We start from the raw sequence: 25370 nt of genomic DNA, 5'->3' as shown, positions 1-25370 counted from the left end.
CTTTCAAAGTAATGGCCCGTTGAAATTGCCCATATATGACCCACTCTTTCACTGACTTCAGAATCCCCTTAAAAGCAAAGTTGCTGTTTCCACAAGATCATTTCACTCTACATTGACAGTATACAACCCCACAGTTTTATCACATCAATATCTTGATTATAATTGTTTATGAGGTACTTTTTATAACTAAACGCAGATGCTGTTAATAGGACAATTACTGTTTCCACTAAGTAATTGGAGTTCATGCAAACCATACACAACCTCTACAGTGGTAACATCTCAATCTCAAATCAATCTCATTTTGCATTTCAGAGTAAAAGCCCTTTGACTTTGTTTATAGGAGCTTCTCTTTCCATAACTTCAGAATGGCATTAAATGGAAAATTCCAGCTTCCACCCATTAATTCCAGTTCGTGCCAACACATATCATAACATATAATCTAACAGTGGAGTCGGGAACAGTTTTTATAAAACACCAGAGGTGCCAGACAATACCTTACGAACAAAAAGAATAATAACAATAATTTTTCTGATCACAGAGAAAAATTCCTAGCTCATCTGCTATTTGTATGAGAATTGAAAAACCTGCAGATAATTTTCTGAATCCAGTTGCTCAAGGCAAGATAAGGCCCCAGTCTTTAGATTCCTGCCTATTCCTGAAACACGTTACAATTGCAGTGTCATCTGAGTATTTCTGGATTTGGCAAGATATATATTTGAAGTCTGCTGTATACAATATAAAAAAGTGGAGCCAGGACAATCCCTCTGGAGCCCCCATGCTGCTCAGTAATGTTCCAGAAATGCTGTTCCCCAACCTGACAAAGTTGTGTTGTTTCTGTCAAACCAGCTCTGTTTTCTCTATATTCAAATTTCAACTTTGTGATTATATGCACTAGAGCTGATTTAATAGCTAAAAATTTACTTTACTGTGTGCTTGGTTAGCACTGTCGCCTCATAGCAAGAAGGTCCTGAGTTCAATTCCACCATCAGGCTGGGGTCTTTCTGTGTGAAGTTTGCATGTTCTCCCCGTGTTTCCGTGGTGAATAGGAGTGAATGTGAGCGCAAATGGTTGTCTGTCTCTGTGTGTTAGCCCTGCGACAGACTGGCGACCTGTCCAGGGTGTACCCTGCCTCTCCCTGAGATATGCTCCAGCACCCCCCATGACCCTGGATAGGATAAGTGGAAGTGAATGGATGGATGAAGCTAACGGATTCTACAGTATTTATGAAAGTCTTCAGTTGCAGAAATTAATAATAGACTTCTTTTTAAGGACCTTTTCAACATTTTCATTTTATACACGTTTCCCTGAAGCAGTATTGTTTAGAAACACTAGAGATTTTGTTGCAGTGCATTGCTATTGCTATGTAGCTTTTATGTATTTATCTATGACGCCAGATTACACGAATCAATTAGCTAAATTAAAATCATAATGCCATGGTGACCTGTAATATTCGGCTTCAAAATTTAAACATAACACAATTACCAAAGACCTTCGAAACATGGTGTCTAACCAGATACTTGCTGAGAGCAACATTGCCTTGGCCCTGGTGTGGGTCAGTAGAGGTTTTAAATTGCAGTCTCAGATAAATGAGAATTTGTCTCCCTGGCACTTTCATCTCGCATGATGGCATTTGGTTGATAGTTCTTAAACTGTGATGGTGTTGACTTCATCAATATAGGACAAAACAAGTTCCATAACACAAGCATCTTGTCTGGCTTCAGAAACAGATTGTGGATGTTACTGGGCAAGTCCTGAGAACACTGGCTGATACCACCATAACCTGTAACCTTCCTTGCCCTGGTCTAGTTTCTCAAGTTGTATGTAGCATAACCAGGCCAGAGGTCATAGTCAAGTTAGGTGTGTTTGTCAGGTTTAAAGCCACAAAATACAGTCAAGGAATAAGATCAACACATGATTAAATAATCAAAGGATTAGTGATGTTTGGAGGCCATAGTTTGCTGAGGAAAAGAAAATAGAGAGCTGCAAAGTGAATCCTTTTGAGAATTTTTTCAGCTCATATACTGTATATTAAGGCTGCAGACTGGTTGCCTGTCCCCTTAATCCCAGTAATGATCTTTATTAATTCCTGCGCATCCGTCGTGCATTTTTACTGAAATTTGAGCTCCAGCTTCATATTGTATTAGTTATTGAATATCAGTGCCTTTACCCTTTAATATCCTTGATCCTCAGTTTTCCCAGTCACACTGCCTGAGTACTTTTGATACTAAACATATTGGGGTTTCATTTTGAAAAACAAAATCAGACTCAATTGATTATGACAGAATTGAATCATAAAGATGATGTAAAAGGAAGCTGAAATTGCTAGTAAGTCATAATTGATAGTACGTCCATATTTCAAGTCTGTGGAAAGATGTCTTTTCTACATAATATCATTCTAAATAAAGAAATTACAAAACAGCTGGTAAAACATTTCCAGGGCAATTATTTTTAAATCCAAAATAAGAAAGACTTGATTTTCAAACTGTACAACTTTGAGGGAGTATATTATTGATTTAGAGAAAAATTAGTGCATGGGAACAGGGATTTTCCTATTTAACAGCATTCTAAAATCACTGAAAAGTATGGTCAATGACTCCACTGTTAGATTATATGTTATGATATGTGTTGGCATGAACTGGAATTAATGGGTGTTACCACTGTAGAGGTTGTGTATGGTTTGTATGAACTCCAATTACTTGGTGGAAACAGTAATTGTGCTCTTAATCTACTGGAAGTTGGCCTTCATTTTGAAATCATGCTTCAGGAGCTTTCATTTTGAAATCAGGTTTCCACGTCTTTTGCCATAATACTCAGACTACACAGGGAACGTAAAACAAAGTGGAGGCTGGCTTGACACCAGTAAAAGTGGACGGTTGGTCACCCTAGTTAAGTGTTGATGCTAGCCTCAGATAGCTCCTTTTAACTGGTGTTAGTGAAACTTTCTTTGAAGCAGATCCAAGTGTTGGGCTTGGACAAAACCGGTCTTATATACTTATTAATGAAAAGCGCATCAGTTTGTTGGAAGACATAATTGCACAATAATCTGTGTATAAGTACAACAATTTTTTTCCCATTAACCTCAAAAAATTACTGCCTGTAGATTTAAAGAAATTCAGAAACCACTGGAGTGTTTTCTCTGATATTATTAAACATGAACTGAATCGAATCAAGAGTTTTTCCAAATAATTAACTAACTTCCTGTCTGTGTATCAACGTATCAGTGGCTTAGCAGACTAACTGCTGCAGCGCAAATGCAAATCTAGCAAATCCCAAAAATGAAGCAGACCAGCAACCAGAAGCAGGACTGCACAGGAGGTCTACCCTCTGTAATCAAGAGTCCGTCTCACCACAGCTGGAAGTTTGCTGCTTGCGTTGAATCACAGAAATCGATGCCCATCACAGCTGTGGCTGTCTCACCTGCCGGAAGTAGCTCTGTGGACATGGAGGAAAGAAAAAACCTTTAGTGTTTCCACACAAAAAACAGGCACAACTCTTAAAAGTCACATGTAAAACCGACACAAAAATTAGGATGTGAATGTTCATACTGAAACATCTGAGACGTCCTTGTACAAAAAGTGTCCTCTAAGAAGAAAACTGAGATGGAGGCGCTGCTGATAAATTTAAGGGCACATAACTCGTGGCATGTGTGCCGGCACAGTCAGCTGTAGCTGATGTCAGGCCTCAGGTAGGGCCATTCAAGTCACTGAACTGTAACCACTGCGCCCATATTTATGGTGTTTTGCAGCTTTTTGATAGAATTGTATGAGTAACATTATTGGTTACTGAGTGGCAGAGCTAATTCAAGACATTTTGGTGAACAAAGTTCCAGTGTTTTATCAGTCTGTGGCTTAACACTAATTATCAGGATACTGGTGTCTATGTGGTTGCCCGTGTACAGGTCATAGAGGCAGCTTGTTACCTGGTGCCGTTAGGTGAAAGGACAGAAATCCATCAAACTTGTATTTCATGTTAATAATAAGTTTAATGGAGGAATTTAAATGAGCTGATATGTATATTTTAATATGTAGCAAGCTGCAACAAGTACGTCTGTTTTATCTGGTGTAATGAACAGTGCAGTTTCCAAGCACTGCCAGCAGGGTTGTATTTAATATGCCCGTGCATGTACACAGTGGACAATCTCACACACCAATCTCTGGGAACTCCTTGACCCTCATCCCAGACTGGAGCTTCACATCCTCTATGTGCAGGTTCTTGGTGTCAGAAGAGGCGTTGTTGGTGAACTGCATTTGCACCGCCACCATGTTGGCGTCAGGGCTGAAAGGCTGCCGGCTGAAACAGTACTCCACCGACAGACCCTCACCCGTGATCCGGTGAAGCAGCTCGTAGCTCTTCAGCGCGCTGGAGGGAGCAATGGTCTGTAAAAAGACCCCTCTGGTTTGTCATCTGCTTTAGTTTTTTCCTCCCCTCCTCTTCATTTTCATTTCATCGCTTCATTAACAGAGAATAAAGATGTCAACAAGCAAATAATATGAAACACTTACTGCTGGGGAGAGGACAGAGTCAGACAAAGACAGCCCCTCCAGGTCGGTCACGAGGCTGTTGGATAGGAAGGTGTTGACGGGTGTGACTTGTGGTGAGGGAGCAGGTTCAACTAAGAAAGAAAGAAACAAGACACGGGACGATGTTCCCAAATTCAGACCAGTGTGCAGTCATCTAATGGATTTTTTTTCCTTTGGCATCTTTGTAGACTGTGACGGGGTTTAGGTGTGAATTAGCATCTCCAAGTCTGGTTGAGAGATTAAGTATCTTGGACGGTTTGTTTATGAATGAGGGGAGAGCATCGGTTTCATGGAAGCTCTACTTTCCTACCTATTCTGTGGACACATCTGTGGGTGGTGACCAAACCCTTGAGCTCAGTCATCTAAAAGGGGCTCAGATTATAGCTGCTGCTCCTCAAAAAGAGCTAATGAGATGGTTCAGGCATCTGAACTGGATCTAATTCAGAAGTGGTTTGCGCATTTTGAAATGGGATGAGATTCTTAGATGAAAGAGATGAAGACGGTTCTGGGAAGAGTTAGATGTGGACATCTCTGCTTAGACTGCTTTCCGTTCGAAAGAGAGTGCCATACATTTTCTACTGCTGGAAAGATCGAGAAAAAGAAACAAAAACAACTTACAATCATCAAGGTCGAGCAGAGACATTTCTTTCTTTTCTTTCTTGCTCTCTTTCTTGAGAGGCTTGGGAGGAGGTTTAGATTCAGCCGCCTGGAGAACAAAGAAACACTGTCACGAATAGACGCTGTTCATGCTGCTGTATAGGAAAAGGGGCACAACTGCGCTCTCTTGTATTTTGAAATGCTAAGGTTATAAGAGTTTTAGTGGCTTCTTAGATACAGGCTGTATCAAAAAGAATAATCTGGTTTAAAAGTGCTTTTATTCACCGCGAACGATAGAAACACGCACTGATGGAAAGAGCGGATTCATTAGCTTCACATGGTTGGTGGTAGGTAGCATAACAACAGCAGGGGATGTGTGAAACCTTATATTCAGTCATGTACTTCTATATTTATTGCACCTTCTATATGCATTACTTAAAAAAGAAAACCCAGCCTTTTTAAATCTGATGATTGTTTTTGATACACCCTGCTCCTGTGGTCTTTCTCTGTACTTAACCCTGGTTTGCACCTTTTTTTTCTTCTTGACCTCAGCCTCTGACTCGGAGTCTTCAGACTCTGACTGGCTGCTTTCAGACTCGCTTTCCTCATCTTCGTCAGATTCAGACTCTGACTCGCTCTTGCGCGGTTTACTCTTCCTCTGGTGCTTCCTCTCTTCTTCTTCGCTGCTCTGCTCACTGTCAAAGGAAACCAGAGGTCAAACTTCCCCCAAGGAGTCAAACTTTATTTTCTATAAACAAAGCGACCACCAATTCTAATAATAACATCCATAGTCCAGCAAATATGCCTGACATGGCATGCAGTTTAAAGCAGTCTACCTTTCGCTTTCTTGCACTGGCTTCTTTAGATCTTTCTTTTTTTTCTTCTTCTGTTCCTCTTCCTCCTCCTCTTCTTCTTCCTCAGACTCGGAGGCTTCCTTACTCTCTTCGCTCTCTGATCCCGACCCGCTCTCCTCGCTGCCACTGCTGCTTTCCGAGCCACTGGCAGAGTCTGACTCTGTGGAGGGAGAGGTCAGAGGGAGAGCAGGTTAGATAGGCTACACAGAGTAAGTGTGATCTTAAGGCTGTTGGTATTCACATCTTACACGGCGTCCTCTGACAAACAAAGCAGCTGGGACTGAGTGAGACGTCTGCGCGTTAAACTGTTTTACCATCAAAAAGAGTCGAGATCATCAAAACCAGAGAGGAGATCAAACTTTTATTATCCTTTGTATTATTGATGCCTCAGACACTTTTTTCCTCCAGAGGCGAGGAAAAAGAAAAAAAGATTTTTAACTGACATTCTCAGATTTTCTTTCAGCGTGAAGCTGAGGCAGACACATCAGAAAGAACTAAAGACAGGTGTTTTATGCTACACCCGCACTCACAAAACTGCATATTGTCTATAATATTATTGTAGCCGATGATAGTTTCTGCAGCAGTAATAGTGAGGAATATTGATAATCTTCTTAAAAGAAGATTATTCTTTTTATTCTTCTTAAAAGAAGATTATCAATTAAAGATAACTGATCAGATGGAATCAGACATTTAGGGGTTTACTTTCTGTTTAATGTGAAATACTGTTGAGGTCAACAGATATTCAAAAGCTAGTAACAGCAGCGATGTTTCAGTCAGTACTGCTAAAAGTAAGAATAATATGAAGCTCTTAAAAGAACATAAAACTATATTCAGAGTACCAGGATAATATCCAAATGAGCACTTCATACAGTAAAGGCCACAACGTATTTTGCAATTTCCCAAAAGTAATAGGATGTCATTTTCAGTGCCTAAACTTGAGGCTTAATAACTCATGAAGCAAATTTGTAATATGTTTATTTGGGCTTTTTAACCTTTATTTAAACAGGACGGGGGAGAAAAGATGGGAAGGCTGGGAGGAAGAGCAGGAGGACGACAAGCAGCAACTGGCGATATACCTCACCCTATTTGTATTTTTAAGTAATTTTGGTGTATTTTAGACAATAAGAGACAAAATTATACTGGAAGTAATGGGGCTTTTCTATATTTCCCCATCTTAAGGTGTTATTAGAGTTATTTTAAGGTTGAGGGATGTATTCCTTAGTAGCTCTACTTCCGCATCTCACACTGTAATTAATGGGGAATATTTTTATATACTGAAAATTCCACACTAAACTCAGAAAACATTTTATAAACTGCTACCTAGTTTCTTATTTTACTCATATGATTCAGATCTATTTTTTTTTAAATAACATCGTGGCTTCACTAATGTTCACAGTACTGATACTTTCATCTGGTAACATTCTATATTTTTTTCCATTGCCAATAAATCAAAGTACAATACATTTCTTCTGTTCTTCTGTTAATACATTAAATGTGCATTAACCCCCCCCCCCCCCCCCCGAGAAATAGTCTGCAGCCAATATTGTTATTGCTGTTGAAGTCTCTAGTTGTCTTAGGGCATTATGACCAATTTTAAAGATTTATACAGCTGGACTTGGACCTGAGTGCCACAAACAGGGTATGAAAGTTAGAAAGGATTGAGAGATGGACCTTATTTCTTTAGATTTTTATAGAATTGGTCAACAACACAAATCTCAAGGGCTTGCTCAAAGGGGGTGATATGATTATTAGGACTTATTCTGTGGGTCTTTACAATATAAAGCACATTGAGGTAACAGTTGTTGTGATTTGTAATAAAATTCAATTGATAATGAGCTTATTCTTTGAGACTGTCTCGTTTTACCAGCCCCTACCAAGATCATTCACACTGACTCAAAAGTCTCTCACACAGACACACACAAACACACACCCCTGTTGTGAGCACTACTCATTTAGTCAAAAAAATGACCATGCTATCAGTGCCAGCAGCCTAAAGTTACCACTGTCAGCAGACTCCGTAGGACCAGACTCTCCCTCTGAGTCGGTGTAGAACGGCTTTTCTACTTTCTTCTCCTTCCTCTTCTCACGGCTACTGCATTTGGTCCACTCAGGCACCTGGCATAAAACAAAACGGAAAAAGCGAGAGTACAAACAGTAAGCCTCCAGCCCCGCCTCAGAGAGAAAACCCTCAGACAGAAAACCCTCAGACAGAAGCAGAAACGTGGGCAGATAGCATGGCCATGAGTGCCTCTGCCTGGGCGTGATGCAGCCAAAAGAAGCCAGCCATCGCTGCTGCAGATCTGCTCTCAGATCTGCTCTCAGATCCCACAGTCAGGGAGCAAATTTACACCAATGCTTCAATGGAGCGAGTCGTTTACTTGTTTGCATTAGAGTTTTCTGTTTTTGCACACAGAGACGTTAGCACCAGGTGTTGCCTTCATGACCAGTTGCAGAAATGCTTTTCTTGTAATAATAAGGGAGCAGTTCCATTAAGAGAAGTGATATCTTTGAGGAGCAGTAACTATCCTCCTACACTTAAAAAGAAAAGACCATCTGCTTTTTCTGTGACCAAACTCATTAACCAGAGCCATCTGCTAATGAGCACGGACATCTCAGCCCCACTTAATACCCACAAGGAGCCTAATGCTGCGTGACGTGCCTGAGCACCGATCTGCCTGCTGAAAGAATCACTTCTTTAATGGTAGAGACTGAGGAACAGGGTGCTGTGTTTCAGGTAGCTTTGGCTGAGCTAAGCACAGAACAGCGACTACTATATGCGGGAGGGAGGCGTTCAGTTTAAAAGCACTTGGGTTTTTGCGGCTATATGGGTTGAGGCTCAAGAACGTGTGGCTGTTTGCCGCTAACTGACTCACACTTGTTAATGTTGTGACTCTTTCAAGCAGCGTAAAAACCTGGCAGACGTAGGGGAAAAAAAGATTGGGATGGAGATGAGGAAAAAAGAAGGAAGAGGTTTCTTTCAGAATAAAAGTCAGGAGAGCAAGAGAAACAGGCACAGGAAGGTTTCAGGGGCTAAAAAATAAGAATGTGTGAGAACAGTTTTGGATATCACAGAGACAAAATAATAAGAATAATCCTAAATTTAATTACATGATAACTTTTAAACACAGTATTTGATAAAAGTAATCAAAAGGACAACTTCTGTTGGTAAAAAAATCAACATACTCCAATATAACTACTGGATATACCTTAATACGTACTCATACTGTCAAATTAAAAGTCAACATTAGCATTCACTACTTCACTAATACATAAAAAAAAAAATACATGAAATGCACTTAGTCTTCACCAGCAACAAAGTATGGTATGCTAGCATGGGTTAGATGGGCAGAGTGAAGAGCAGCACAGGGGGAGCAGCAGAGGGGTAGAGGAAGAAATCTGAGAACAAATCACATCAATCAAAAATAAAAAAAAAATATCACGTGACAACATTTGTGACGTGTTCAGCAAGCGAGTCACAAACTTTATGAAGAAAACCAAGCAGATGGACAGGAGGAGACCTGGAGGAGTCCCCGTCAGCGGGTCAAAATCTTTTGTTTTGCTTTAAGCTCTCACAAGGCTTCTGTTCTACGTTGGCGTCACTAAAAAGTGCACCTGAGTGAAAGAGAAACAATAAAATAAACAGATCTGTTCCTTAGTAGTGTAGATTTGGGCGTCATTCATACATTTTCTTTAACATTTCGAAACTTAAAAAAGGAGGTTTTAGCTAACCCCAAAGGGAAACACCCTTCATCCTTCCACTACTGTACTATTTTCACATGTCACATGACCACTCCTACGATGTCTATTTTCTATAGACTATGGAAGCTCCCTGAGCTTCTACAGTGTAGCATAATGTTCATTTCAGTAATCTTCCCTGTCTAAATGTTGGCTGCTTATCAAAAGGCACTGAGGCAGAACTAGCCTGGCATTGAGCATCAGCACTTCTGCTTTCTAAAGCAAAGCCTGGAAAAAGTCTTTAAGAATGAATAACTTGCTGTCAGAGGATTAACTTCTACAGCTCTGCTCTCACAATATACCTTCCTGCCAAATATTAATCTTTTCCAGTTCTTGTAGGTCCTTTAATTTCACTCCTGCCACTAAATTACTGCTTCAAACTCGTTTTAGGGCAGTGTTTGGGTAAACGAACAAAAATCTCATGTGCAGGAGGCACTCATCAGGTGGGTTTGGAGAATCCAGCTTGGACAGCGTGCACCTGTAAGCTTCACAGGTACATGTTTTCCAAGCTGGCAGGTGGAGAGGTTTAAGATAAGAACATGAAGATTTTTCTCATGAAACTCGCTGTATATTTAAAATTTTCAGCCAATATGAAAGAGAAGTCCCAAAACTGCTGATAAAGACAGTGTGATATGTTTGGAAGCCCCTGTTGGAGCTTAATGATTAAGTAAATCTTGAGACTAGAAGATTTTTTCCTGAGATTAAGAACTGATTTTGACTAGTCTCATTTACAAATTTGAATCAGCTTTGTTTATAAAATTAAAGAAACTTCTATCCCACTGCTTATTACTAACCAATTTATTGGACCCCTTAAAGCTGAACTCTGTCTGCTTGAAACATACACAGTGGTCAGCCTTACTTCGTGTGAACTGACAGAGGATTTATTTCTATGATGTCACCTAAATGGTAAATGGCCTGTATTTGTATAGCGCTTTACTAGTCCCTAAGGACCCCAAAGCGCTATACACATCCAGTCATCCAGCCATTCACACACTGTGATCACTGTGTGATATGAAATGTGTAAATCATTTTGTATAAATGCCAACATCAGCAGTTTAGACATTAACTGACAGGCAGGGAAGAAACAAAGAGCAGTCATCAACGCAAACACCACTGCATTTCCAAACTCAAAGGGAGGGGCACCTCTCGCCAGTCTCCTAGTAAGCCGATCCGCCCCTCTCCGGTGGTTATGACCTCCTCTGTCTGTGGAGGACCGTATAGCAGAGGGAGAGTCTGTCAGAGAGGCTGAGGCTTCAGAAGATTCACTGACCCTCCCAGCTTTAACAGCCACAACATGAGTGGATGCAATGCGAGACTTTCAGAATAACCCAGAGAGGTTTTTCCAGCAGCTGAACTTCAGAGGACAGTACTGAGTGTTTTACAGCTCTGCTTGTTTTTGCTCTTTAACTACAAATGATGTATAATAATGATTTGAAAGGCACACTATAGCGAAAAGCTATAGTGTGCCTTTCTTCCCTCAGCACTCCCTATGTTCTGAAATTTGTGAAATTTAGCTTTGCTGCTGATTACAACTGCATTTTAGCCACGAGATATCAAGAGGGGAATTAAACGAGTCTGACTGGATATAAAAACTCACCACTAACTGAACCTAATCAGTATTAATAAGCTTAAATATACTCTTAAAACAAGGAAAACTGGCAGATCCCAGCTTTTGGAAGGCTGGCCACAAATATTGTTTGGAATTTTAGCTAAAAAAAATAACTTGTTGACTAATTTGCACCCGCTGCTCTCGCCCTGGTAAAGCTGTCATTTCAGCTGGTCGTGCACGGCTCCGTGTTTGTAACCTCGTGCAGGTGTCACGGCCGGTGCGACTCAGTTTGTGTATAAAAACACAGACGCTGAGAGATTCCCAGATCACTCAGAGGGAGAAAACTAGCCGAGCAGCAATGAAACTGTGAGAAATATGACGCGAACTGGAAAAGCAGAGAACTCTCCTTCAAAGTAAAAAATTGTGCTTTACTGCTGTGACCAGCACATTTCAAAAGGCTCAGCTTTTACCTTGAAGGCAAACAGTCTCTGGTTCATGTTTCACTACCACCGTGCGAGTAAGTCCTCCACAGACTAAGCAAACAGTCAGCAATCTGCACACGTATTTTTCCCTAGTCACAGCTGCATTACCACACGATAAAAGGCCATCCTGATGACAAAACAACAATTTTCTAAAAGTAAAGATCCACTTGGGAAAACACTGATGTGTTTAGCCGGCTAAACTGTACAAACATCATGGTCAAGAACATGAAAGGCGCCTGTAGCACCACATTGAAATGTGCTTCACACTTAAAGAGACACAACATGGATTACTGCGCTGTGTGTTAAAAAGCAACATTATTGTTACGAAACACATGTCACAACAAAATCAAGCCTTGAGGTCACTACTGAAATTTAAAGTTTTGACTCCTTTTCTTCTTTTTTTAGATGGGGTAGTGAAAACACTCAAGTCTTGATTTCACGTTAATTTAACTGATGAACCGATGGCACATGGAGTGAATGGGATGGAGAAGAAGAGGAGGCTTTGGAGATTTGGGCTGACAGACTTTTGTGTTTTAAGTATTGACTAAACATTAATACTACTGTCAGCATGCTGCTGTTAAAATCTGTTCTCTTCTCTATCGCATGTGCTATTGGCTCAAACAGCTGTCAGGAAACATCTGGATGGGGCGAGTGAGCTGCTGCTGAACAGAAGCGAGTGCAGCAGAGAGGATGAGGTGGAGCTTCATGCCACTGACTGTTTCTATAATGATTCGGGTGTTCTCAAATTAGGCACTTTCTGTCTAACATGTTCTCTCATTAATATGAAAATAATCCTCTTTTCTCCTTTGTGACTCATTCTCCTCCATGGATGGGGAAGTTGTTAAGCGGCATCCATTTTGAAGTAGATGGAGACCAAAAAGGATGAGCTGTTAATGCTAATGAGCTGTAAGCAAATGAAAGATGACCAGTGAAAGAGGAATCAATGTTATATTGGAGTTAGTGTCAGGCTCTGGTGACTCTGTCCAACCCCTCTGAGGCACTGCTCTGGGGAAGGAGCAACTCTCGCTCCCCTCCATTCTTTGGGGCCCCCAGAGGGCCCCTGTGTCTCTGTGTGTTACTGTTCCCACTGCACGCACAGACTCCTTCACCTCCACGTTGCGCACGGAGGGGTCAGGGGCAGCTTCAGGCCAGTCAGGCAACTCCTGGTAGCCCCCAGCCTTGGCATTCAACAGGTGGGAGAGTGAACCCAACTGGAAGTGGTCTCGATCTGCAAAAAGAAGAAAAAAAATGCAAGCGCACACAGAGATCAGTGCAACAGAAAGAGCAGAGTCACTCTTATCATAACACAGAATCACAAAGTTCTGAGAAAGAACTTCAACAGCTTTGAATTTAGTTAAGCTCCACTTCAAAGTCATCTCCTTGTGCACCTCTGGACCCAATTCTTTTTTTGACTACATGCATGTGAACTCAAACTGAAGAAAACATTAACTTGTGTGTAGACTGACTCAACCTCCCAACATGTCTGCGATGACCATTGGACCACTTCCATTTACAGCCCAGAGACCAAACAGGAGTTATTAGTGGAATTCAATTCAATTCAGTTTTACTTATATAACACCAAATCACAACAACAGTCACCTCAAGGCACTTTATACTGTACAAAATTCAGACGGAAACCTCAACAGCTGGATGACACCCCGTGAGCAAGCACTAGGCAAAGGTGGGAAGGAAAAACTCCTTTTACAGGAAGAAACCGCCGGCAGAACCAGGGCCTGGTAGGGACAGCCATTTAGCCTGACAGGTTGAGGGAGACAGAACAAAGGACAAACAGCTAGAAGAAGTGTTAACTGTGTCCTCCGTCCCAAAGTTGGAGGATTGCTGTTTCAAAGAAGAAGAGTGTGTATCACACAGGGTACAAAGTGGCAAACAGGGAATTAAACCAAGGGAGAGTTACAGACACCCTGGAAGTGATCCAGAGGAGCACAAGGAGATGACCTCAAAGAGGAAATCGGGATGAACTTTTAAAATCTCAAATCTCAAGACTTTGCTCTGTAATATGAGGATGAGTGGATCTCCTTTCTTTGTTATGGTTACTGTCAGGCTGCTGCCACGTGAAGATCAGAAAGCTGAGCTGTAGGCAAAACCGCTGGATGTACTTTAGATGAATAAAAAGATGGACAGAATGTTCATGTGAAGAATAAAAATGCTCCCGGTGTAAGGACAGACTCACAGTTACAAAAAAGATGTGTGAATGCTCTGGATGACCTTTGGATAACCTGTAATTTTGTAAAACTGTATCCTCAAACAGCTCTTGGACACATGGAAAAAAATCCCTCGTTGATTATTTCCAAGCTGTTTTGTAGATTTCAAATTGGAATAAATTGAGATAATAATCCCTGGAAGCATAAATCACAATACTTGTGGAAAAAAAGGGCCTTATTTGTGTTGATATCTGACTGAGTTATGACTCTGAGAAGGATACGTTATATCTGATGCAGAGCCGCTGCTGCAGCTGCATCTGCTGGCTGTGTAGACCAAAACAGCCCATAACTTCCTCTTTCTTTCACTTTAGCTGTTTTTGCCTCAGGTGTCTCCCACGTTTAGAGAGACACCGAGCAGCAGGAAATTATGGCTCAATTTTGTGTTTAATTGATTGTGACTGTCTCATTTTTGTTAAGGCGGTTCATGACTGATGGTAATTAAACACTAATAACATTGCTCAAACTATTTCTGCCATTATAATTTTCAAACAGCCGCAATACAAGTTCACAAACTAGAAAACAAAACTTACTGTTGACTTGCTTCTGTACCTTTAAAAGGAGACTCAAGGACGGGTGCAGGTTTGAGGGCGAGGAACAGCTTTTTAGCATACTTGCTTAGGGCTCCACTCTTCTCGGTGGGCACGATGAGTTGGCGAATGAAGCGTGCCCGGTCGCGGATGTCGTAGTTCTGGTCGTATTTGGCCAAGTTGAGAACATACTGCGTCAGCAGTTTAGTCTGAGGGGTGAAGGGACACGAAAGGAAGGTGGAAGATGAGAACAGTAAAACAACACCTTATCTACTGCGTTACATGCATGTGCAGTGTGGGAGTGTATGTAACTGTGGATTTGTTTGAGAGGGTCTAAGAGGATAGGACTACTGCATTAGTCTTGAGCCACCTCTCGTGTCGTAATATTTTATTAGAACATAAAAAAAAGATGTGACTCACTGAAATGTGCAAACATACATGGGAATACTGTATATAAGGCAAAAACAAGAAGCTCGAAAATCAGTATTTGGTATCATTATTCAAGAACAGTTCTCCTTGTTTCTTGAAGGACATTCAAAGCCCTTCTATGGATGTTGGCTGACTTTTGGTGCAGTTTTCTGTCACAATGATCTCACACTGCTTCAGAAGTGCTGAGGCCCAAGCTCTAGGAAGGCCAATCCATAATTGACAATTACAAGGACACACCTGTGTGTTTTCTTATCCAGGTATGATTTTACTGTACAGGAAATGTGTTTGGTGTCCTGCTAAAAGGACCTAAGCCATTGCGGGTCAGACAATCAGATGGTACTGCATGGTGGATCAAAGTTGACAAGCATTCAGAAACGAGCGCTGGACTGAAAATAAGTGGAAAATAAATACCTCCAGAAAGCCTGGAGAACTTTTGCTGAAGACCACTTTAAAAAACGACTCTTTAGAAACAGGAATTAGGTGTTCTGTGGAAAAACTCAAAGTCTGTTTGTTAAATGAATGAACACATTTTAAACACAGACAGACTCCCTGGTATGAAACTTTCACAAAGAAAAACCAAAGGCTTGTAAATATCTGGATACACTGACATGTTTCTGGTTTCATGGATTCCTGTAAGACCTCATCACATGAAGGTTGAAGGTTTGCAACTAGTCTGCAACTAATTTATAAGAAGACAGAGTCCCTGATTGAAAGCTTACTCAAATGATAAAGCTCAACACTGTTTTTGGAAATCATTTGAAAATTGACTCTGAATGTGACATATTTGAGTTTTCTTTAACTTGGTCTGCATTGCAAATAGCACTTTTAATGAAGATATGCAGCATAATGACTGTGTGAGAGCGTCACTGGCTTTATTTCTAGACTGCAAATTGCATAAGTGTAGGTGGCAACAATGTCCCAGGTGAGACTGGAGAAGGCAGGAAGAAGAGTGTGTGTGGAAGCCACAGAGGTGTGTTTAGTGCGTTCTGTCACCTGACAGCAGCCTTGTTCACACAAACTAAATGAAAGCCAACATCATGTTCAGTCATTTATGCACAATACTGCAAGATCATTTTTAAAAACAACAGGTTGGATATTGAATGTAATCTCAAATGTTTCTTTTTTTTGATGATGATGATTTGAATCAGCAGACCTTGTTGATGTGGTAGAAGGACTCTGTGTATTCACACTTATTATCACGGAGAGGCAGCCAGACTATCACCATCCTGAATCCTCCCAGCTGCACTCTGCTGCTGTAAGCAGTGAGCCTAATTTAATTAAAGATTAGATTTGGCCTTTACAACAGTGTCTTTGCTCACTAGCACAAATATCACTGCTGACTTGAATTTTCAAGACAAAGTAGATATTTGAGTAATTTATTCTGTGAAGTGAAATTAAATGTGTGAGTTGAAATGTTTTTATTCTGGATTAAATTCCTCTTCCTCTAAAATGTTCATACAAATGGGTCAGACTTTCCTTTCAGGTGTACCTTCTGCCACAAGTTTGTTTCTAATAAATTCAAACTTTTGGGGTTGAAACTGGTGTATTTAAGGTGTTTTTATTGTAAGGTAAAGAGCCTACAATAAGAGAGAAGACCCCAACAATCAGACAACCCCCTATCAGCAAGCACTTGGTGAAAGTGAGAAGGAAAAACTCCCTTTTAACAGGGAGAAACCTGCAGAAGAACCAGGCTCAGGGCAGGGCAGCCATTTGTTGTGTTGTTGTGACCGATTTGTGGGTGATGGAAGGGAGACAGAACAAAAGGACAGCCATAAATACTAGTGACAGAAAAACATGCCATTCCCACCTGTTTGGAGTTGGTCAGATATAGCTTGGCTGCCAAATTGATGATCTGAAGCTTCACAATGTCCTCTTCATTAGTGAATGACTTGGCCATCTTCCTTAGAACATCTGGGGCGATCTTAGGTACATGCTCACAGTATTCTCCAATCAGCCACAGGATACTGGCCCGTGCCATTGGCACCTGAGAACACAGGTTGATAGCACACTAACACTGCTACTACGGAGGGATATGACTGGCAGAAACAGGTTTACCGTCAATGTAAACGGTGGTTCAAGAGCCCGAGTCAATTAGTGAACACTTAGTTGACACCTGGTTTATAATAATAGATACTGAATGAAGCATTGAGGTAAGCTACCATCTGCAGGTCATGAAAGAGACTCTTACCTGAATGTTGTCGGTCAGTTTCGCCATGTGCTTTATGATGTCGCTGTGCTTCTCCGGCTGCATCTGCAGCAGCTTCTTGATAACGACCACTGACTCGGCAACCACCAACTCTGCACAAAAGAAAGAAGAGTCACTCATTGAAATCAGAAATGAACAATAAATACATACTTTTAAATATCACTAATGCTCAGAGTCAATGAGTGGAAAGTATTCAGCATTCATTTACCAGTTCATTCGCACTAGAAATTCACGCTGTTCACTTCATTCGATATATTTGTTCAACTGTCATGACATTAAGACATGACCAAGTCAACCTGCTGAAGTTAAAACCGAGCAATGCAGTGAGGAAGAAAGGTGATTTAAATGATTTTGAATGTGGTATGGGTCTTGATGCCAGACGTGCTGGTTTGAGTATCAGAAAGTGCTGATCTACTGGGATTTTCCTGCATAACCAGTAACCTATAACCAAGTTACGCTGAATGCATAACACAGATGGGCTACAGCAGCTTCAGACCACAACAGGTGACTGTACTGACACCCAAGAACAAGAAACTGAAGCTGTAATTCACACAGGATAAAACTGGACAATAGAAGGGTGGAAAAATGTTGCCTGGGCCGATGACTCTCCATTAATGAAACAACATTCAACAACAATCAGAGCATGAAAAATAACATGAAAACACAGATTCAACCTACCTTGTATCAACAGTTCAGGATCCTGGTGGTAAAATGGTGTTGGGGGATATTTTCGCGACACATTTTAATCCCCTTCGTATCAACTGAGCACCATTTAAATGCCACATCCTGCCTGATTATTGTTGCTGGCCATGTCTACCACTTTCATGACCACAGTGTACCCATCTCCTGATGGCTGCTTCCAGCAGGATAACATGCCATCACACACATCAAACAATCTCAAACTCATATCTAGAACATGAGAACGAGTTCACCGTACTCCACAGTCATCTGGTCTCGATCTATTTGATTAGATTTTTTGGAATGTATTTTTCTCTTTTTACTTTTAAGTCTTGTTTTTGATGTTATTTTGCCATCTGTTCATACAATATGTACAGTTTAAAGAGTGTCTTATACTAACAAATAAAAAGACTCACCATCTCGGTTGGAGAGCAGCTGCACAAGACCGTTCAGACATGTATCCCTCACCTCGCCGATGTTGGTAGCACAGCGACCAATGGCTTGGATTGTTGCAGCCACAAAGTCTTTATCCATGCTTTTAATATATGTCTGCCAGAAAAAAACAGCCACTCTGCATATTAATTCATACAGGAAGACAAAGTTGGTTGCTGACTGACTGCTCTTCCTAAAACATGCCTTATATTTTTTAATTGTACCTGAAATTCTCTGAGGATGGTGGAAATGTTCGTCTCGTTGGCCAGATTGGTTAGAACCTCCAGCTGCAAATAACAATTATAAGAATCCATCATGTTCTCATATCCCCACAAACTGCTAAAAACGTCTGACCATCTTCAAAAAAAGAGAACAGAAAGCAACCTTTAGGACTTTGATCTGAGTTGGATCTGTTGAGCGGATGTAGAAACTCTTCAGATATGGTTCAAACATCCCCTGTGACACACAAAGACAGGAAGAACCTCCGTGAAGCTTCGTTAAAATAAAAATGCCATTTATACACTTAAATATAAAACAGAAGAAAACAGAAACACCAGCTTTAGCTCACCCGTCTCTTAATGGACATTGTTGCCACGTTCTGAAGAACAACATACTGGACTTCACTAAAAGAAGAAGACACAGAGTAAGTAGCGATCTAGGATTATTATCCTGATAATTGGTAATTATTTTGCTGTCAGAAGAAAACAAAATTTTTGTCTGAGATAGCCTAAGAAGCGAGGGACAAGGAGGAGCTTTCAGAAGGTCTCTAAAAAGGTCCTGATTCTTTTTTATCATCATTTCAACATCCTCATTACTTTTCTGTCACTGATCATGACTGAAATCACACCATCACAGACGCAGGATGCATGCATCAAGTGCATCGGCCATTAAATTGTTCTCCTGTTGTTATTTAACCCACTTTAGTGCCTTGTTTGGGACCTCTCTCCATCAATACAAGGCACTTTAAACAAACAAATTGTATTCTTTACCTGCATCTCTCAGCTTTTAAGTGATTGATAGAGTTTTTAGATTTTACATGGACCTCCTCTGACTTGTTCTTCTTCCCTTGGTATGTCATTACAAAAAACAAAAACAAACAAAACTCTTCTGCAGCTGTATCAAGGAAATCATTAGTATTAAGAGAAGTATTAAATTTCACCACGGTTCATAACGATATTATTCTCACTTATAATTGAAACTGCTTGCAGTGCTTAGCCGTCATAGTGCTAACAGCTGAATTTCTAGCTTTGAGGCAGAACAAGTAGCATCTCTACGAGTTGTGTTTTCTGTTTATTTTAATTTTTTTTTGTCCGATCTGTCAGAAAGAACATTGTTATTGCTAGTAACAGCTTCAACATCTGGATTTCAAAATTAAGTTCATGTTAGCTGATAAAAATGTTGAGGGTAACGTGACCTAGCTTACTTTTTCAAGCAATAATTCTTAATCAGCGCATTATTATTTAATGCAGTAAAAACATGTGGTTATTATGCGAGCCCGGACGCCACAGAGTCAATAGCAATAAGTCTAATGAAAGATAAGGTATGGTACAATGAATTTTGGACGACTCTCACACAGAGAGACGCTGGTGTTTGGTCGCTGCTGATTGATGATCCCATTACAGCACACCCTGAGCCACAGGACCAGTTGTGCAATAAAAAGCTGACAGTGTGCAGGACTTACAGGCAACAGGCCACCGATGTGCGATCATCACTCCTCATGGTTTATGAGTTCATGCTTACTTCAGCTTCACTGGGCTCCCTGTTTAATTTTGCTTTCTGCTTCTAGGCATTAGCGATCCATTTTATTACGCTCACTTGTTATTTTGTTGTCATACTGTTTTCCACTTTGCTGAGTTTTGTGGTTGTTAAATCTTTTTTTCCCTCCCATTTAGCTGTGTATTTTTTCGACATTTCAACTTGTTTCCTGTTACCTTCTCCAGAGGGGAGGCTGTTTTAATTTTGGAAAATGGCGATATAGTGATTTGAAAGCAATTTATTTTGAAATGATAGACTGTAAAGCTCACCTGTGGCTCCTCAGGAGACGGACCAGGGCCTTGGCAATCACACCAACCTCCGCTTTAGGGGCCAGATGGAAATACAGCTGAGCCACAGCCATCACCACCTGGATTGTGTAAAGAATGAGAAAACAGAAACTTTTAAATCTCACACAGTGACATAACCTCCCAATGTAAAAAAAAGAAAGAGGTGTAATGGTGAGTGTTGGGTCATTAATGAGTTTTGTTCTCTATTGAAAATTTATTCATTTTCAGCAGTTAATTACCAAGGCATCACTACCTTATGCTTATGTTGCACTGGAGATGACAAATGTGTTTGGATTTATTCTGCTCATGTGTTAAATATACATAAACAAACTAAAGCAAATACAGATTTGCTCTCATTTTACTGCTCTAGCAGTAAAAATTTAATTCAAGAGGCAGGAGTTTTAAGATGCTCAGTCTGCATTGGAAACAGTTCTCACAAAGCAGAATTAATTGTGTAGATCCAATGCAGCATGTTGAACAAAAAACAAAAGCGCATATGCACTGGAATGCTGACTGGTTGAAAAGTGGGCCTGAATAGGAAATGGAGCAATATTGGAGTTCCCCATGAAGAAGACAAAGTACAAAAAAGCTCAAAAAGCAGCATGAGAAGCACCAAGAGCAGTGGACAGCTTTAATTGTTTTACTTTATGACAATGTTTCCTATGTTTTCACTCCTGTATGGTGACCCTGAGAGTTCAAATGCACTGCAACTTAAGAAAACACCAGCAAATAGAAAAATGCTGCGAAACCACAGAAAACACAACCAAAACTGAATAACAAACATTGGCTGTAGAAAAAAACAAAAACTCACAAAACACAAGAGAGGTTTTTGAATGTTTGCTATTACCTGTTTACTGTTAGCTTGTCACTTTCACAGCTGTTCCCTGATGATATTGTCTCGCCAAAAAACACTCCTTATATGTTTTGTGAGGTTTTTTGTGACATTTTGTGGCATTTGTTCTGTTTACATTGAGTTTTATTCTAATTGTGTTGCAGACATCATCATTTATTCCACATATTTTTAACAATGAGTCCTGTTGACTCTACAACATGTAGACAATGGCTGGATCGCACAGGACCAACGCACAACCACGCTAGTCTTTTGAGAGAAAATAATGTTTGAGGCGTTCATAGGTGTGGTTAATTTCATGTGCAATTCACAAAACTTGCTCTGTTTTTAGTTAGTTTCATATCAAGCTCAAATATTAATAGATTCTATAGTTCGGCATTAAATATCAGCTGTAAATTGCATGTCACAAACATTACTTTGCGGACCTGATTCTCCTCCTTATATTTCGTGGTTTGAGTTCTCACCTCTTACACATGCTGATAATCCTTTTTTTTTTTTACACCCAAACCCAGTTCGTGTTGGTGCAATGCGTTAGTAAATCTGGCTCTAAACCCTTTACAGGATGCTTCCTCATCAGTCAGTCACTTCAGCCACCTCTAAACAAGAACTCTGAACAACGTTGGGAGAATCAGGTCAGAGTATTGTCCTTGTCCTTTCTTATATGTAGCACACAGCAGGAGACAACTGAAAATGTTCTATTTGTTTCAAGAAAGGCAGCCGCATGGGTAGACACCTGAATCTCAGTTGATATTCATGAAAGGAGTTTGAATTGACACAGACCATTTCTGATTGTTTACTGGTAAATTTATGGGCTGTAAAGAGATGCAGAGCTGAAAAAAATTATAGTCTGTAGGTTTGTCACCATGAGACTAAGCTTCAATGCTGGAAACTTTAAAGTAAAAAAGACCAGGTTGTTAGTCTGCATCAAAGTCAGAGCAGTCAGACTGGAACCAATGACACTATTTCATACCTTCATCACCTCTAGACTGGACTACTGTAATTCTCTCTATTTGGGTCTTCAACATTCGTCTCTCCATCGCTTGCAGTTAGTCCGCTTGCTGCTGCGCGTCTTTTAACAAGTGTTAGAATGTATGAACACATCACTCCAGTTTTAGCAAATTTGCACTGGCTCCCTGTAAAATATTGTATTAATTTTAAGATTCTTTTACATACTTTTAAAGTTTTAAATAATATGGCGCCTAGTTATTTAAATGAATTCCTCAACATGTATGACCCCAAAGGAGCACTGAGATCATCTAGTCAGATGCTCTTAGCACAACCAAGGTCTCGATTGAAACATAGAGGAGATCGGGCCTTCGCAGTAGCAGCAGCCAGACTCTGGAATAATCTGCCAGAGGAGATTCGTACTTCAGAGTCTATTCAGTCTTTTAAATCGCATCTTAAAACTCACTCTTTTACTTTGGCTTTTAATTCAAGTTCAGTATGACTACCATCAGGCTTGTTTTATGTTTTTATTGTTAATTCACTGTCTTCTTATTTATCTGTATTTGTTTCTAATTTAGCTATATTTGTTTCTCTATTGTTTTTTCTTGTTTTTAACCAATTGTGAAGCACTTTGGTCAACTCTGTTGTTTTTGAATGTGCTATACAAAGACATTTTGAATTAAACTGAATTTGAATTGACTGTAGAAAACTTTATATACAGTCATTGGTTGGAACTGATACCTGCAAAAATGCAACTGTATGAAGTCATCACTGGAAAAGGAAACTATTTGGTTTTCCATTTCATTGGTTTGATGCAAAGCAGGTAACCACATAAAGAGCAATTACAGCTCCATGATTGACTTTTCCACTTCATGCAAGATAAGCGAACACTTGTTGGCTCAGGAATGGGAAAAGTGTTTCATATTTTATTTCACCACAAGAAACCAGCTCGCCTGCAGCAGTACAAAGGTTGGATAATGTGTGTGACGGCAGAATTTCACAATATCTAACATGGGTCAAAACAGGCTACTCAAGGTGACCACAGCAGCACTAATGCATTGTGATGCTGTATTAATTTCCTTGGGGAAATTGCCCTCATTTTTGAGCAAGAGATCAGCTCAGATTAAATGCTGTACACAAGGACACTTAACCATTAAAATGCTTAAGTGTCAGAGGCTTTATAAGTTGAATGAAGACCTCATCTACTCATTAAGAAAAGATTTTAGAGGGCACAGTCACTTTCCATGGTAGTGAGTCAATAGACTGAGTTTTACTGCAGGAATGTGTGTGTATAATTCAAAAGAGCAGAGGTCTCACAGCTGCGTTGCGGCTCTGCAGGAGCGGTTTGGTATTCCTTAGTAGCAGCCGGTGGTCTGGATCCATCACATATGGCTTCCTCTTAGCCATTGCAGCAGCCTCGGCCTTCTTCTCCTTCTCCTCTTCATCTTCATCCTCATCTTCATCTGAGCCGTAGAAGGTCTTATCGCCGCTGCCTCCCTCCTCCAGCAGGGACTCCTGCAGAGAAAGTGATTCTTGAGGAGTGCTTTCAAGTTATAATAAAATTTTCACTGCAAGATGCAAATAGATGTAGACTTAAGAGTTCTGCTGTCTCATCCTTCCCAATTCAAGTGTTTAATCCTAGCTACTACGGCCACTGTAGGACTAATGTGTCAGTTAAGAGAGATAAAAAGCATTAAATTTACACCCCTTAATGGCTGTGGCCAGCCGGCATGATCTGATATTGTTTGGATCACATCTTCATCTGCCCCAGAGTTTTTGTGTATCTCTAGAAGGCTGTCAGCCCACGCTTTACCTTAGCTGTCAATGCTGTGTGAGAGGTGTCTGCATCTATTTAATCTGGAAAAGGCTGTATAACTTTGTGAAAGGAGTTTAAGGTCAATAAGTCAGAGAAGCTCCCGTCTGACCGATGACAGTGATACTGGGTTGAATTGTTAAGGATACTTGAACTTTTCTGTGTGAAAGACTGCTGTTTTTGCTACTGTTAACCTGTTAGCCTCTGTTAGATACTGTTGGCTGCTGTTAGCTGGTATTAGTAAAACTGTTGTTGTAGTGGATGCAATTTTTTGGGACCCTGATGCTTAGGGAATAAACTCATACAATGTGAGAATGTAATCAAACTGTTTATCAGATGTATATTGAGCTTCAAATGTATCAGTGTGATTTTTATGATACTCAAGCTTATCATTAGCTACCATTATGTTATCTTAAAACTAGCTGCTGTTGCTCTTTAGCTGGCTCTTTTCATCTGTCGACTGCTTATGTTATACTTGAGCCCTCAGTTCATCATCTGTATGCTTTTAGCTCCTCCTCTCTTTATCCTCCATTTAAGCCAACTTTCTGCTGATTGGCTGCCCCTTGCAAAAACATGGTTTGCTCTCATCAATATCACAACGAGGCAAGAGCAGAGAATGTGTCTGAAACTGAGCTCAAAGAGCAGTCTGGGGTTTTGGCTCACAGGGATTACTTGGACCTTACATGAAACTTCAGCCATGTTTAACCTTGTTTAACCAAATGTCTTCTTGTTAGAATGGTTTCATTAAATACTTTTATTTTTATATCTTCTTCTTAAGTGAGTTTGTACTGAACCTACACTGTTTCCTTTATATATGAGACATATTTCAAGATATTCTAATGACACCGGATTTGGTTTTTAATATTTTTTATGTTAGGACTTAAAAAATGTAAATGATATAAGACAAATTATATTATTTAGACATACCTTGCATGTTATCGCTTGCAAAACAAACCATCTGCATTTCAATAACACTTTAAATCTTGAGTTCCGTTTGAGTGAATTATATATGCAATATGCAAATATACAGTGGAAAAACTACACTGATCAACAACAAGTCATGGTCGGGTTTTTTTTTTCCTACTTTATTGTCTCCATTTAAACCTAAATCTAAACAATTCAATTCCAATATAAATTTTATAGCTGCACATATAATCATACAGCTGGTTTGGTAGTCCATGATCTCATCGCTGCACTTTGCAGATGATGTGGTCCTTCTGGCCTCACGAAGAACTGATCTCAGTTCAATTTATTTATATAATGTCTATTGCCGCACGGTGCTTTATATTATAAGGTTTTAATAGAGAGCAACCCCCACAAGATAATTCTTCACGAGCAAGCAGCTGGCAACAGGGGGAAAGAAAAACTCCCTTTAACAATAAGAAACCTCTGCCAGACCCAAACTCAGGGAGGGGCAGCCACCAGGTTTGTGTGACATACATATTAGTCTTGTTTACAAGTCGGGAACAAAGCTTAGCTATAGAGTGTG

The 25370-nt window shown here is 40.2% G+C and overlaps 1 protein-coding gene across 17 annotated transcripts in view; it reads right to left on the bottom strand.

Annotated features, from left to right (window-relative positions):
- Positions 1 to 25370, bottom strand: part of ap3b2 (adaptor related protein complex 3 subunit beta 2) — a 66178-nt gene that overhangs the window by 10765 nt on the left and 30043 nt on the right. For 7 of the 17 annotated variants that reach the window (XM_085168723.1, XM_085168712.1, XM_085168717.1 and 4 more), the window contains exons 8-25: positions 23386 to 23583; positions 20256 to 20353; positions 18800 to 18854; positions 18616 to 18687; positions 18456 to 18518; positions 18216 to 18348; positions 17104 to 17213; positions 16723 to 16899; positions 14509 to 14695; positions 12835 to 12965; positions 8845 to 8883; positions 7972 to 8086; positions 5954 to 6131; positions 5647 to 5812; positions 5139 to 5226; positions 4503 to 4612; positions 4148 to 4376; positions 3348 to 3432 (exon numbers count right to left, since the gene is read on the bottom strand). In XM_085168723.1, the coding sequence (XP_085024849.1) occupies positions 3348 to 3432; positions 4148 to 4376; positions 4503 to 4612; positions 5139 to 5226; positions 5647 to 5812; positions 5954 to 6131; positions 7972 to 8086; positions 8845 to 8883; positions 12835 to 12965; positions 14509 to 14695; positions 16723 to 16899; positions 17104 to 17213; positions 18216 to 18348; positions 18456 to 18518; positions 18616 to 18687; positions 18800 to 18854; positions 20256 to 20353; positions 23386 to 23583 (2234 nt within the window). The remainder of the gene's footprint in view (positions 1 to 3347; positions 3433 to 4147; positions 4377 to 4502; positions 4613 to 5138; positions 5227 to 5646; positions 5813 to 5953; positions 6132 to 7971; positions 8087 to 8844; positions 8884 to 12834; positions 12966 to 14508; positions 14696 to 16722; positions 16900 to 17103; positions 17214 to 18215; positions 18349 to 18455; positions 18519 to 18615; positions 18688 to 18799; positions 18855 to 20255; positions 20354 to 23385; positions 23584 to 25370) is intronic. The other 10 variants (XM_085168727.1, XM_085168728.1, XM_085168724.1 and 7 more) reach the window with 3 other exon arrangements.

This window comes from Neolamprologus multifasciatus, chromosome 7, assembly GCF_963576455.1.
Source record: "Neolamprologus multifasciatus chromosome 7, fNeoMul1.2, whole genome shotgun sequence".
Classification (NCBI taxonomy): domain Eukaryota; kingdom Metazoa; phylum Chordata; class Actinopteri; order Cichliformes; family Cichlidae; genus Neolamprologus; species Neolamprologus multifasciatus.
This window is presented reverse-complemented; position numbering and strand designations above follow the sequence as displayed.